The 15,232-nt window shown below is 40.1% G+C and overlaps 1 protein-coding gene across 1 annotated transcript; it reads left to right on the top strand.

The window, feature by feature from the left end:
* Positions 1-609: 609 nt before the first annotated feature.
* Positions 610-13,793, top strand: LOC148054087 (m7GpppN-mRNA hydrolase-like). The gene is made up of 5 exons (XM_087770880.1): positions 610-656; positions 1,706-1,857; positions 3,891-4,018; positions 12,498-12,650; positions 13,698-13,793. Exons 1-5 carry the CDS (start codon positions 610-612, stop codon positions 13,791-13,793), a joined length of 576 nt encoding a protein of 191 aa, XP_087627006.1.
* The last annotated feature ends 1,439 nt before the right edge of the window (positions 13,794-15,232 follow it).

The raw sequence follows: 15,232 nt of genomic DNA, 5'->3' as shown, positions 1-15,232 counted from the left end.
GTGATGAAAACAGTGTCGATAACACACTTATGTTTTTGCTGTTGCTGAGCAGTGCTTACACAGTGTCAAGGCCTTTTCTGCTCCTCACACTGCCCCACCAGTGAGTAGGCTGGGGGTGCACAAGAAATTAGGAGGGGACACAGCTGGGACAGCTGACCCCAACTGACCAAAGGGATATTCCATACCACATGACATCATGCTCAGCAATTAAAAACTGGGGGAAGGAGGAGGAAGGGACGGACGTTCAGAGTTATGGCATTTGTCTTCCCAAATTACTGTTACATGTGTTGAAGCCCTGCTTTCCTGGAGATGGCTAACCATCTGCCTGCTGATGGGAAGTAGTGAATGAATTCCTTGTTTTGCTTTGCTTGTGCACACAGCTTTTGCTTTCCCTATTAAACTGTCTTTATCTCAACCCATGAGTTTTCTCACTTTTACCCTTCTGATTCTCTCCCCCATCCCACTGCAGGGGGGAGTAGGCGAGCTACCTACTGGGGTTAAATCACAACAACAAGGAAAAACAGAAACAAATAATCACATCTAAAAGTAACAATAGCAGCAAATACTCAAAATACCCTGTTCTCCAATGTATATATTGATTCCAGCAAAATGGTTATACATTCCATGTCTGAAAACACAGAGGAAGTTAAGCACAAGTGGGAAAAATATCACTACAAGTGGTTAAATACAAACTGAAAGCTCGCTTTCCTAAAATCCAGGGTCCTGACTCTACTCTTCACCTGGCCCATATCCCTCAAGATTGTGAGTTCCACCAGGGCATGATCACTGCAGCCCAGGCTGCCACCAATCTTGACATCTCTATTTAGTTCTTCCGTGTTGGTGAGCAACGGGTCTAGTAATGCTTCTCCTCTGGTCAGGCTGTCTGGATTAAGACATTTTCCTCTAATTCTAAGGAATATCTGGGTCTCCTGCAGCAATATACCCCACAGATTATTTTATTTTTATTTGCTTGCCATGTAGAATGATCCTTGTTCCTGTATCAAGGAATGATATAAAAGTACAGTTCTTCACAAGTTTTACATAACCTTCTACAATCTCCAACTCATCTCTTTATCCTCTTTACATAACCCATCTAACAGGCTCATTTCCCATTCTTGTACCATCTTACAGTTCTGGTGGCTCTTGAATCAAAATTGTTTTTGTTCATATTGTTCTATAAGCCTAATGCTGACGTTCTTATTCCTCTTTGTTACTGCTTCTGCATACTATATCTTCAGATTCTTGTTCAACTGCAGTGCTTGGGCAAGAAAACATCAACTAGTTATAAAATATACTTTTATTTTTATACCTTTGAGCTACAGCAGCCTTCTATATAAGGGACATTTTCATTATTAATAGAGCCTTCAAAAACAAGAGAGCAGTGTGTGGGGTATTTCGAACTGAAAGTTGGAAATAGATACTTGTTGAAGAGAATAAGTTAACTTCTACTTATCAAATTTTAACTAAAGATGTCTTAAATACTTCTGTTTCCAGTTTTGTGAGAGGAAAGAACCTCATCCATCTTCTTTCTTGACTTCAAAAGCTGTATTTTTACTTTCATGTGAAAACTCTTTGCTGTCCATACCACCAGGAAGATCTCCTGCTCTGTGCTAATAGATTAGGAAAATGCTTCTGTAGCACATTTTTGTTGTTAGGTTTATTTAAGTGAATAAAATTGGCTAATCTTTTCTTTCTTTCATGGCAGCCGATTTATTTTGCACATTCCAAGTGAAGAGAGAGACAATACAATCAGAGTGTGTTTTCAGATTGAACTTGCCCATTGGTTTTACTTGGATTTCTATGTGCAAAACACGCCAGGATTACCGCAGTGTGGGATAAGAGACTTTGCTAAAGCTGATATCCTTTTTATTACTGTAATTTTTTTCAGTCTCGGTGAATAAAGTGCAAACTGAACATTTTTAGTGAAACTTCATATCTTGTACTTGCAGCAGGAAAATGACAGTTCATGTGTTAGTGATTAAAAACTAATATTGCTAAATAAGTGATTTTTAACTGTTTGTTTGCTTCCATAATTTTGTGACTTCTACAAAAGAATTCATAGAATCATAGAATCGTCATGGTTGGAAAAGACCCTTAAGATCATCGAGTCCAACTGTTAACTTACCACTGCCAAGTCCATCTATACCATGTCCTCGAGCACCACATCTATCCGTTCTTTAAATACCTCCAGGGATGGAGACTCAACCACTTCCCTGGGCAGCCTGTTCCAATGCTTGACCACCCTTTCGATGAAGACGTTTTTCCTAATGTCTAACCTAAACCTCCCCTGGCGCAGCTTGAGGCCGTTTCCTCTCGTCCTATCACTCGTTACTTGGGAGAAGAGACGGACCCCCACCTTGCTACAACCTCCTTTCAGGTAGTTGTAAAGAGCAATTCTCTCTTGCTGCTTAAGAAGTATGAAAATCAAGTAGTTTCTTATTTTTGAGTTTTTTTCACTTTGACTTTTCCTCATGGCTGCAATTTGGCAGATCTCAAAGATGAGCTGTTGGAGCTCTTCATGGTGTTCTCTCTTTAATCCCTTTCAAAGAAAACACTGACATAAATGTTAACGTAGCTAAAGATTATATGTTTCCTGATGGGTAATGGTATGTATTTGTTGGGAGTTATGACAATTGCTGCTGGATTCTTCTAGAGGCCATTTTGTTGATAGGGAAGAAGATGCATTTTTACTGATTTCATACAGTTGTCCTCTGCTTTTTTCATTAATTATCGGGCCTTGGTGGAACTTGCATGATCTAGTCCTTGATGGAGAAAAACTTAAGTAAACTTCATACCAATAGCTAGCAAGTATTTTTGTTTTAACCTTTTCTCATGCCTTCTTGAGGTGGGACTCAAGTGTTGGTTTTAACTTTCATAATATTGTCTGTGGTTTCACTACCCAACATAATTCCTTGTCAGTTTGATATCAGAGACTTAGATTGAAAGACTGACTATTTATTTTAGCAATAAACTGTAAAAAAAGTGGTCATCTTCTGTCACTGGATAGTATACAGTTGTTTTTTTAAGTAGTTTTTTTCAATTATAACAGTATTTTCAGACCAACAGAATTCCTCTAGTAATTGTAGGCAGTGCAAGAAAAATACAATTTAATAGATAGCACTTGTTCATTATACTGTTCCCTCTCCAGTGTACTTTTGCTGGAAATACTAGTTCAAAAACAGAACACTGCAGCAAAATACTCTGTTGTAGAATGTTTCTTATTGGTAGCATCTTTAGCATTTTAATAAGTTGGGGGTGTGTGTTCTGTGTTGTGGGTTGTTTGGGTTTTTTTTAACATGTAGATTTGCTTTCAAAGTTTTAGAATTATAAAGGTTGTTCATGTTTTCTCTGCATGATGAGTTTTGATAAGGTGTATTAGAGTTTAGATCTTTTATAGCTTGGTGCCATTTAGAAGTGTGTGGGTTTTTTGGCTGGTAAATGCTTAATTACAGATTCTATACAGTAGTCTAGCAAATGATTGTAAGAAGAATTTCACTTTGCTTACTTCAAGTGGGAGACTAAGCAAAGTATTTTTGTCTGTCCCATTCATTTAACAATGGGAAAATGTGTTTAAAAATATATATATTTAAAATAATTGTTTTTAATGGATACTTTTTCTTCAAACTTAGGGAGACCTTCCTTCAAACAAGCACTCCTGCTTTTTTAAAAATCAGCTTGTATAAGATTTGCCAAACCACTTAATGCTTTCTCACCTGTAGAGTTTGGTAATGGATTACTTGTAGTACTCTTACATATGCCTGGAAGTGTTTAGAAAGCATTTTGGGAAGGGAGTGTGGTTATTTTAAATGTTGAGTGGGTATCTTTTTGTATTACTGCATGTGATTGGAAACTGGGTACTTAAATTTAGTTTCCTTAACATGTTGCTGTACTCTTCAATCACTGTCCTTTTTTACTGCCTCAAGATGAAGATGTACAAAAGGTTTTAGATGAGTGGAAGGAATATAAAATGGGAGTGCCAACCTATGGTGCAATTATTCTCGATGACACACTTGAAAATGTAAGTATGGAAATAATTGTGAGGAACTTAAAGGGAAGCATGGAGTATGCTAGCAAAAGTAATTTTTCTGTAGTTTACATATGTCATCTGGAGGAAAAGCAAACAAAACCAAGAGGTGCTTTAGATTTGCAAAGACCTCACAGAAATGTGATACCACTTAAGTTTGTACAGGAATATAATGTGGGAGTAAAATTTTTAATAATTAATAATAATCATTAATAATTTTAAATAATAATAATAATAATAATTTTAAATAATTACTTTTGCTAGCATACTCCATGCTTCCCTTTAAGTTCCTCACAATTATTTCCATACTTACATTTTCAAGTGTGTCATCGAGAATAATTGCACCATAGGTTGGCACTCCCATTTTATATTCCTTCCACTCATCTAAAACCTTTTGTACATCTTCATCTTGAGGCAGTAAAAAAGGACAGTGATTGAAGAGTACAGCAACATGTTAAGGAAACTAAATTTAAGTACCCAGTTTCCAATCACATGCAGTAATACAAAAAGATACCCACTCAACATTTAAAATAACCACACTCCCTTCCCAAAATGCTTTCTAAACACTTCCAGGCATATGTAAGAGTACTACAAGTAATCCATTACCAAACTCTACAGGTGAGAAAGCATTAAGTGGTTTGGCAAATCTTATACAAGCTGATTTTTAAAAAAAAGCAGGAGTGCTTGTTTGAAGGAAGGTCTCCCCTAAGTTTGAAGAAAAAGTATCCATTAAAAACAATTATTTTAAATATATATATTTTTAAACACATTTTCCCATTGTTAAATGAATGGGACAGACAAAAATACTTTGCTTAGTCTCCCACTTGAAGTAAGCAAAGTGAAATTCTTCTTACAATCATTTGCTAGACTACTGTATAGAATCTGTAATTAAGCATTTACCAGCCAAAAAACCCACACACTTCTAAATGGCACCAAGCTATAAAAGATCTAAACTCTAATACACCTTATCAAAACTCATCATGCAGAGAAAACATGAACAACCTTTATAATTCTAAAACTTTGAAAGCAAATCTACATGTTAAAAAAAACCCAAACAACCCACAACACAGAACACACACCCCCAACTTATTAAAATGCTAAAGATGCTACCAATAAGAAACATTCTACAACAGAGTATTTTGCTGCAGTGTTCTGTTTTTGAACTAGTATTTCCAGCAAAAGTACACTGGAGAGGGAACAGTATAATGAACAAGTGCTATCTATTAAATTGTATTTTTCTTGCACTGCCTACAATTACTAGAGGAATTCTGTTGGTCTGAAAATACTGTTATAATTGAAAAAACTACTTAAAAAAACAACTGTATACTATCCAGTGACAGAAGATGACCACTTTTTTTACAGTTTATTGCTAAAATAAATAGTCAGTCTTTCAATCTAAGTCTCTGATATCAAACTGACAAGGAATTATGTTGGGTAGTGAAACCACAGACAATATTATGAAAGTTAAAACCAACACTTGAGTCCCACCTCAAGAAGGCATGAGAAAAGGTTAAAACAAAAATACTTGCTAGCTATTGGTATGAAGTTTACTTAAGTTTTTCTCCATCAAGGACTAGATCATGCAAGTTCCACCAAGGCCCGATAATTAATGAAAAAAGCAGAGGACAACTGTATGAAATCAGTAAAAATGCATCTTCTTCCCTATCAACAAAATGGCCTCTAGAAGAATCCAGCAGCAATTGTCATAACTCCCAACAAATACATACCATTACCCATCAGGAAACATATAATCTTTAGCTACGTTAACATTTATGTCAGTGTTTTCTTTGAAAGGGATTAAAGAGAGAACACCATGAAGAGCTCCAACAGCTCATCTTTGAGATCTGCCAAATTGCAGCCATGAGGAAAAGTCAAAGTGAAAAAAACTCAAAAATAAGAAACTACTTGATTTTCATACTTCTTAAGCAGCAAGAGAGAATTGCTCTTTACAACTACCTGAAAGGAGGTTGTAGCAAGGTGGGGGTCCGTCTCTTCTCCCAAGTAACGAGTGATAGGACGAGAGGAAACGGCCTCAAGCTGCGCCAGGGGAGGTTTAGGTTAGACATTAGGAAAAACGTCTTCATCGAAAGGGTGGTCAAGCATTGGAACAGGCTGCCCAGGGAAGTGGTTGAGTCTCCATCCCTGGAGGTATTTAAAGAACGGATAGATGTGGTGCTCGAGGACATGGTATAGATGGACTTGGCAGTGGTAAGTTAACAGTTGGACTCGATGATCTTAAGGGTCTTTTCCAACCATGACGATTCTATGATTCTATGAATTCTTTTGTAGAAGTCACAAAATTATGGAAGCAAACAAACAGTTAAAAATCACTTATTTAGCAATATTAGTTTTTAATCACTAACACATGAACTGTCATTTTCCTGCTGCAAGTACAAGATATGAAGTTTCACTAAAAATGTTCAGTTTGCACTTTATTCACCGAGACTGAAAAAAATTACAGTAATAAAAAGGATATCAGCTTTAGCAAAGTCTCTTATCCCACACTGCGGTAATCCTGGCGTGTTTTGCACATAGAAATCCAAGTAAAACCAATGGGCAAGTTCAATCTGAAAACACACTCTGATTGTATTGTCTCTCTCTTCACTTGGAATGTGCAAAATAAATCGGCTGCCATGAAAGAAAGAAAAAGATTAGCCAATTTTATTCACTTAAATAAACCTAACAACAAAAATGTGCTACAGAAGCATTTTCCTAATCTATTAGCACAGAGCAGGAGATCTTCCTGGTGGTATGGACAGCAAAGAGTTTTCACATGAAAGTAAAAATACAGCTTTTGAAGTCAAGAAAGAAGATGGATGAGGTTCTTTCCTCTCACAAAACTGGAAACAGAAGTATTTAAGACATCTTTAGTTAAAATTTGATAAGTAGAAGTTAACTTATTCTCTTCAACAAGTATCTATTTCCAACTTTCAGTTCGAAATACCCCACACACTGCTCTCTTGTTTTTGAAGGCTCTATTAATAATGAAAATGTCCCTTATATAGAAGGCTGCTGTAGCTCAAAGGTATAAAAATAAAAGTATATTTTATAACTAGTTGATGTTTTCTTGCCCAAGCACTGCAGTTGAACAAGAATCTGAAGATATAGTATGCAGAAGCAGTAACAAAGAGGAATAAGAACGTCAGCATTAGGCTTATAGAACAATATGAACAAAAACAATTTTGATTCAAGAGCCACCAGAACTGTAAGATGGTACAAGAATGGGAAATGAGCCTGTTAGATGGGTTATGTAAAGAGGATAAAGAGATGAGTTGGAGATTGTAGAAGGTTATGTAAAACTTGTGAAGAACTGTACTTTTATATCATTCCTTGATACAGGAACAAGGATCATTCTACATGGCAAGCAAATAAAAATAAAATAATCTGTGGGGTATATTGCTGCAGGAGACCCAGATATTCCTTAGAATTAGAGGAAAATGTCTTAATCCAGACAGCCTGACCAGAGGAGAAGCATTACTAGACCCGTTGCTCACCAACACGGAAGAACTAAATAGAGATGTCAAGATTGGTGGCAGCCTGGGCTGCAGTGATCATGCCCTGGTGGAACTCACAATCTTGAGGGATATGGGCCAGGTGAAGAGTAGAGTCAGGACCCTGGATTTTAGGAAAGCGAGCTTTCAGTTTGTATTTAACCACTTGTAGTGATATTTTTCCCACTTGTGCTTAACTTCCTCTGTGTTTTCAGACATGGAATGTATAACCATTTTGCTGGAATCAATATATACATTGGAGAACAGGGTATTTTGAGTATTTGCTGCTATTGTTACTTTTAGATGTGATTATTTGTTTCTGTTTTTCCTTGTTGTTGTGATTTAACCCCAGTAGGTAGCTCGCCTACTCCCCCCTGCAGTGGGATGGGGGAGAGAATCAGAAGGGTAAAAGTGAGAAAACTCATGGGTTGAGATAAAGACAGTTTAATAGGGAAAGCAAAAGCTGTGTGCACAAGCAAAGCAAAACAAGGAATTCATTCACTACTTCCCATCAGCAGGCAGATGGTTAGCCATCTCCAGGAAAGCAGGGCTTCAACACATGTAACAGTAATTTGGGAAGACAAATGCCATAACTCTGAACGTCCGTCCCTTCCTCCTCCTTCCCCCAGTTTTTAATTGCTGAGCATGATGTCATGTGGTATGGAATATCCCTTTGGTCAGTTGGGGTCAGCTGTCCCAGCTGTGTCCCCTCCTAATTTCTTGTGCACCCCCAGCCTACTCACTGGTGGGGCAGTGTGAGGAGCAGAAAAGGCCTTGACACTGTGTAAGCACTGCTCAGCAACAGCAAAAACATAAGTGTGTTATCGACACTGTTTTCATCACAAATCTAAAATATAGCCCCGTACAAGCTACTATGAAGAAAATTAACTCTATCCCAGCCAAAACCAGTACACTTATACATACCCACAGGCAGAACCACAAGCCCTGTAGAAACAGCTAAGTTACTGTAAAGGAGCAATGCACAGCTTTGCAACTTGATGGAATGGCAATTTGTTTTAATAAGGAAATACCTGCATTTTATAATTTTTTATTTTTTAATATGAACTCTTTACTGAATTCTGTTCCTCTTTTTAATTGTAAGTTTGGGGGTTTGGTTTTGTTTTGGGGTTTTTTGTTTGGGTGGGGTTTTTTTTGTGGTGTGTTTTTTTTTGTCTGGGTTTTTCTTGTGTGTGTGTGTGTGGGGGGGGTATTTATTTATTTACTTTATTTGTTAGTAATTGAGAAGTCCTGTCTGTGGACTATTGGCAATGTGGCTCTATAGCCCTAGGGTTGATACCCAGTTCTACAAGTGAATTGTCATATGCATGTTCCGCTGTCTGAGCAGAAATATCTTGGACAGTAGTATCAATCTTGCATGTTTTCTGAGTACTTGTACTCCTTGTGAAGATTGAGGACTAGAGAGTTTCTGAAAATCACTCTCTTTACTGAGCTAGTTTAGAGGTATGATCTTATCAACTAAGTTATTAGGTGCATTTCACTTGAATCTTCCTGTATGTTTTGCAAGTGCTGTTCTGTTATGATCCTAGTCAGAAAGGCACTCAGACCCTGTAAGATAGCATTTTTAAATGCTATTTATTAGAGCTAACACTATAAGGAGAGAATAGCATAGATAATATTATGTCCCTTTAGATGCTGGGAACTCTGAGTAGTATAGCATTGAACAGGACTCCAACCAATACACAGCATGTCATGCAGACCCTGTCCATAGAAGAGATTTTCCCCTTTCAGTTATTCAAGTTATTATAGGATTTTCTTACAAGGAAACAACTCTGTTTATCATTTCTGCAGTCAAACAGAAATTATGTTCTCATGAGAATTTCTTGCTGCACATTTAGATAAAGGCAAGGCCATGCAGGTGGTGTAATCACTGGTACTGAGTAGGAGCTGCCTGCAGGCTCCTCTGTTGCAATGAGCTGGATGAGTTTGTCCTACAGCCAAGGGATTTGTGCAAAGCAACACAGGCCTGAAGGCCAAGCTGGATGTGCAGCATAGTGCAGCGCAGCACAGGTGTGGGCATACTCAGGTTAACTGTTATGTGGATCACTAATTCGTTGATGTACAATGATCTTCTGGTCTGGAAGATTAGCAGCCTGTGCAGTTTAGACTGTTCTGTTGTCAGTGTGAATATCCGGTTTGAATTTAGTAGTCAAAGTTATGTGTCACAAATGAGTGGTTAGGTCGCTTAAAGAATCACTGTCAAAGATATTTGCAAAGTGATTTTAATAAAATTTATAAAAGTGTGATTTAACAAAGTTTTGATAGCAAGGTTCACTTTATTACTTATTAAATGAATGGAACATATATATATAGAGAGAGAGAAAATAAAATACAAGGGGGTAAAGGAGGCCCTCCTGTTGAGTCACGAGGTTCAGAATGGACCCCCTTGCTTTCTAAACTCCTTCTCGGAGAGGAGCATAGGTGTGGCTGGATCCAATCCTAGTGTCAGACTTGGTCAATGGTTTATGTCTAAGGATTATATATGTCTAGCAGCAGTTTAAGGTTTGTTCACAGTTAAGAGAGAATCACAACAATTTAGCAATAACTAATCATTGGTTAATTTAGCATCTACAAGGTGATTAAATAGCGTTTACTACAATATTTGTATTGATACACACACAATAGGCCTAGTAAAAATTCCCCTCGAGTTCAGTGAAATACCGACTTCAGATGATTGTCTCAATGGGCAAAGGTCGAGTCTCAAGGAGTAAAAGGCTCCGGAGATCAGCCCAGGTCCTGTTGTCAGGCCTCTGTATGCAAACTTAAGAATTTGTAACTCTGAGAGGCGTCCTACTCAGAGGGAGATACTGGCGCAGCCTGCTGCGGTCCAGGAGAGCTCAAAGAGTCTCCCTTGTGTCATGGTTTAACCCCAGCTGGCAACTAAGCACCACACAGCCACTTGCTCACTCTCCCCACCCCAGTGGGATGGAGGAGAGAATCAGAAGGGTAAAAGGGAGAAAACTCGTGGGTTGAGATAAGAAGAGTTTAATAATTGAAGTAAAATAAAATAGAACAGTTAAATAGGTAAAACAAAAGCTGCGCATGCAAACAAAGCAAAACAAGGAATTAATTCACTACTTCCCATTGACAGGCAGGTGTTCAGCCATCCCCAGGAAAGTAGGGCTCCATCACGCGTAACGGTTACTTGGGAAGACAAACGCCATCACTCCGAATGTCCCCCCATTCCTTCTTCTTCCCCTAGCTTATATACTGAGCATGATGTCATATGGTATGGAATAGCCCTTTGGCCAGTCTGGGTCAGCCCCTCTGGCTGTGCCCCCTCCCAGCCCCCCCCCCCCCCCCCCGTGCACCCGGCAGAGCATGGGAAGCTGAAAAGTCCTTGACCAGTGTGAGCACTACTTAGCAACAACTTAGCACTACTTAGCAAGAACCAAAGCATCAGTGTGTTATCGACATTGTTCTCATCCTAAACCCAAAACACAGCCCCTTACCGGCTACCAAGAAGAAAATTAACTCTATCCCAGCTGAAACCAGGACACCTTGGTACCGCTGTGTAAAGTCCCAGTCCGATTTTGGGCTTGGGGAAGGTTTGTAATGATCCCAAGAGTGAGTTTAAGACACAAACAAGGTCAAATGCCGCCTATCAGGCCGTGTTTATTGGATAAAAGCAGAAGAATGGAGCAATAGGGAAGGCAGGAAATATTAGGAGGAAACTAAGCAAGCATTCGGAAAGATAAGCAAAGGATAGTCACCACCATGGATGCAGCGGCGTCCCATTGGTCCTCGGTTTTCAGTTCTTCGGTGGCGGGTGCACACCATGGTTTGTTTCCACGGTCTTTTATATACGGCACGTGTTCACAGTCCGGTACATGCATATACGCCCCACGCGTTGTTCACGCGCACGCGGCCTTTACGTGACTATCGGCAGGTAACAATGTATATTCTTGGTGGGCAGCTGGCCCAGCCCAGACAATGGTCGGTATCTTGCTTTGATGGTGTCTGATAAGCAAAAGAATGGTCTGCTGCTTCAGCAAGTTTGCATAAGTTTCCCCACAGGCTGCAGTGTCACGGTATTCCGCAATGTCTTATCAGGCAAGCATGCACAAGCAAGCTTTGAGACAATTGTTTGACATTCCAGTCTCTTACACGCTGTTTATAGGGTTGTGAGATGATTGACTTTAGGTATCAGTAAATTTCCATCCTGGACACAATTTAGGTTGCTGGAGTTCTCATCAATCTCAGCAAGACTGGTATGATCCTCCCGTACTGATCCGCCTGAGTTACAATCCACAATGATATGTTCCAAGGCTGTCAGGGGATGACTGATTATGCCAGGTGCAGTCAAGGCATTCTTGTTCTCCACCTCAGCCATGCAAGAGTTCCTGGTACGGTCAAGGGGTGCTTAACTGCCAGACTCATTGCTCAAAGGCCAAGTCTTGACAGGAGTCCCTGTGATCGTAAAGTGGTCCGGGGGGGGGGGGGGGGGAATGCACCACCACATTATACTACCCTATTGCTGGGTTTTACTATGAACTTGAAAAGGATTATATATTTTGGAGGTAGAGGGTTCATAAGGTAGAAAGATCATTAAAAGAAAAATTGAGCTGCAAGTAAAGCTTGTTAGAATTTGAATATGTCTGTATGTCAGTCCTAGTATAGTAATTTTTGCTGGGAATAGGACTTAGAGGCATCCAGCAGCATGAAGGAGCAGCTAGAGACTCCCCATCCATATTAATGAATTGCTACATGATGCTGTAATAGGGTTGTTTAAATTTTTATTACAAGTCTGTCTTGGAGAAATGTAAAGTACATATGATCTTAGATGCTCTTTCTATTGATGGGCACATATATCTACGTGTAAAGGTTTGGTGGCTTTTTTGTCAGTAATGGCCTGCTTTAATGGATAGATATGAAAACTAGTCATGCTTTCTTCCTTCTTGATGATACACTTCTGAAAGGATAAATTTGAACGTATGCACTAATTTCATCTGTATGCTGCTCAGGTGTTTGAAGAAACTGGATTTGATATAAAAGATTATATCTGCAAAGAAGAATACATTGAGCTGCGAATTAATGATCAGGTAGCACGGCTGTACATCGTTCCAGGAATTCCAAAGAACACACAATTCAACCCCAAAACTAGAAGGGAAATTCGGGTATGTGGTGTTTTGTTCAATTCTGAAAGTAATTTGTGGAAACTGTGTGTTGGTTTTAGTTTTGGGGTTTTTTGTTTGTTTCTTTTCTTAAAACCTAATAGTCTGTAAAATAATGAAACTACCAAATGTGATGAATGCCTCAAACACTACTTACGAATGGTATTTCATCACTTTAGGGTCTTTTCAACTTCTTGCAACTCTGATGCGAAGACTGATTCTTGACACTGACATCTCCATTTGTCATGAAAACAGCGTTAGAGCATGCAAAATATAATTCTTTCCTTGTTTTTTTTTCTTAAGTTGCGTGTGTTAATCATTTCATGTTATTCTTAGTTATAACTGTATATGTTCTTAAGATTTTAATTGAGTATATATAAACCCCTACATATTAGAAGAGGAAACAAAGGATTGTGTTCTCTTGAGGGGAACAGAGGGTCCAATATTCAGACCAGATCCATAGAATCATACAATCAGTTAGGTTGAAAAAGACCTTTAAGATCATCAAGTCCAACTGTTAACCTAGTGTTGCTCGTAATTGAGAAAACCTTCCAAACAAATGACAAAGTCCCATTTAGAGAGCCGACGTGGCTTTATTCTGCGCAGGATGCTCGGTGGAAATTCCACAAATCAAGCACACCGTCATTCAAAACCACAACATATTTATCAGGTTAAATGATTAGTATAAACATGCCTAAAGCTAAACGTATTGGTTAGTGATTAACATTTCACACACTATTAGTTAACTATATTTAAATGAGTCTTGCTTGCTATGTAAATCAGCACGCATGCTCCTTTCAGGTATGGGGGGCAAGTCTTTTCGGTCCTGAATTGAGTCGGTGGTCACGATCTCCCCTCGCCGCGTTTATCTTTCACCCAGTTTCTGCAGTTTTATCAGCTTTGGCCATCGTCTAGTCTTTGATGCCAAGATGTTCCCTTCTATCAGCTTGTTAGCTATTGTTCAAGGTTGGAGCTGTTAATTTTCCACAGTTTGTTACTTACACAAACACTTCCATATCTTTTAGCTCTCTCCCAAATTCCTTTCCCAAGGCACAAGTGCTTAGTAGTTTTGATAACTGGAAAATTAATGATGTCCTGCAGGACATCACTAGCGCTGCTACGTCCACCACTAAGCCATGTCCCTAAGCACCACATCTGCACATCTTTTAAATACCTCCAGGGATGGGGACTCAACCACTTCCCTGGGCAGCCTGTTCCAATGCCTGACTACCCGTTCAGTGAAGAAGTTTTTCCTAATACCCAATCTAAACCTCTCCTGGCTCAACTTGAGGCCGTTTCCCCTTGTCCTATCACTTGTTACTTGGGAGAAGAGACCGACCCCCACCTCACCACAACCTCCTTTCAGGTAGTTGTAGAGAGCAATAAGGTCTCCCCTCAGCCTCCTCTTCTCCACACTAAACAACCCCAGCTCCCTCAGCCGCTCCTCATAAGACTTGTTCTCTAGACCCTTCACCAGCTTCATTGTCCTTCTTGGGACACACTCCAGCATCTCAATGTCCTTCTTGTAGTGAGGGGCCCAAAAATGAACACAGTACTCGAGGTGCGGCCTCACCAGGGCCGAGTACAGGGGCACTATCGCCTCCCTGGTCCTGCTGGCCACACTATTCCTGATACAAGCCAGGATGCTGTTGGCCTTCTTGGCCACCTGGGCACACTGCTGGCTCATATTCAGCCGGCTGTCGACTAACACCCCCAGGTCCTTTTCTGCCAGGCAGCTTTCCAGCCACTCCTCCCCTAGCCTGTAGCGTTGCCTGGGGTTGTTGTGACCCAAGTGCAGGACCTGGCACTTAGCCTTGTTGAACCTCATACAGTTGGCCTTGGCCCATCGATCCAGCCTGTCCAGATCCCTCTGCAGAGCCTTCCTATCCTCCATCAGATCAACACTCCTGCCCGTCTTGGTGTCTTCTGCAAACTTCCTGAGGGTGCACTCGATCTCCTTGTCCAGATCGTTGATAAAGATATTGAACAAAACTGGCCCCAGGACTGAGCCCTGAGGAACACCACTTGTGACTGACCACCACCTGGGTTTAACTCCATTCACCACAACTCTTTGGGCCTGGCCATCCAGCCAGTTTTTTTACTCAGTGAAGAGTATACCCGGCCAAGCCATGAGCAGCCGGTTTCTCCAGGAGAATGCTGTGGGAGACAGTGTCAAAGGCTTTACTAAAATCCAGGTAGACAACATCCACAGCCTTTCCCTCATCCACTAAGCAGGTCACCTTGTCATAGAAGGAGATCAGGTGAGTCAAGCAGGACCTGCCTTTCATAAACCCATGCTGACTGGGCCTGCCCAATCCCCTGATTTTCCTGTACGTGCCATGTGATGACACTCAAGATGATCTGCCCCATAACCTTCCCCGGCACCGAGGTCAGGCTGACGGGCCTGTAGTTCCCCAGATCCTTCTTCCAGCCCTTCTTGTAGATGGGTGTCACATTTGCTAACCTCCAGTGAGACTTCTCCCAGCTGCTTATAGAATGTTTCATCTGCCTCTTCATCCTGGTTGGGTGGTCTATAACAGACTCCCACCATTATATCTGCCTTGTTGGCCTTCCCCCCTGATTCT

The sequence above is a fragment of the Nipponia nippon genome, unplaced genomic scaffold (assembly GCF_047370975.1).
Source record: "Nipponia nippon isolate SJK-2023a ecotype South Korea unplaced genomic scaffold, ASM4737097v1 scaffold_34, whole genome shotgun sequence".
NCBI classification, from domain to species: domain Eukaryota; kingdom Metazoa; phylum Chordata; class Aves; order Pelecaniformes; family Threskiornithidae; genus Nipponia; species Nipponia nippon.
Note: the sequence above shows the minus strand (reverse complement) of the source record. Positions and strands in the feature narration are given on the sequence as shown.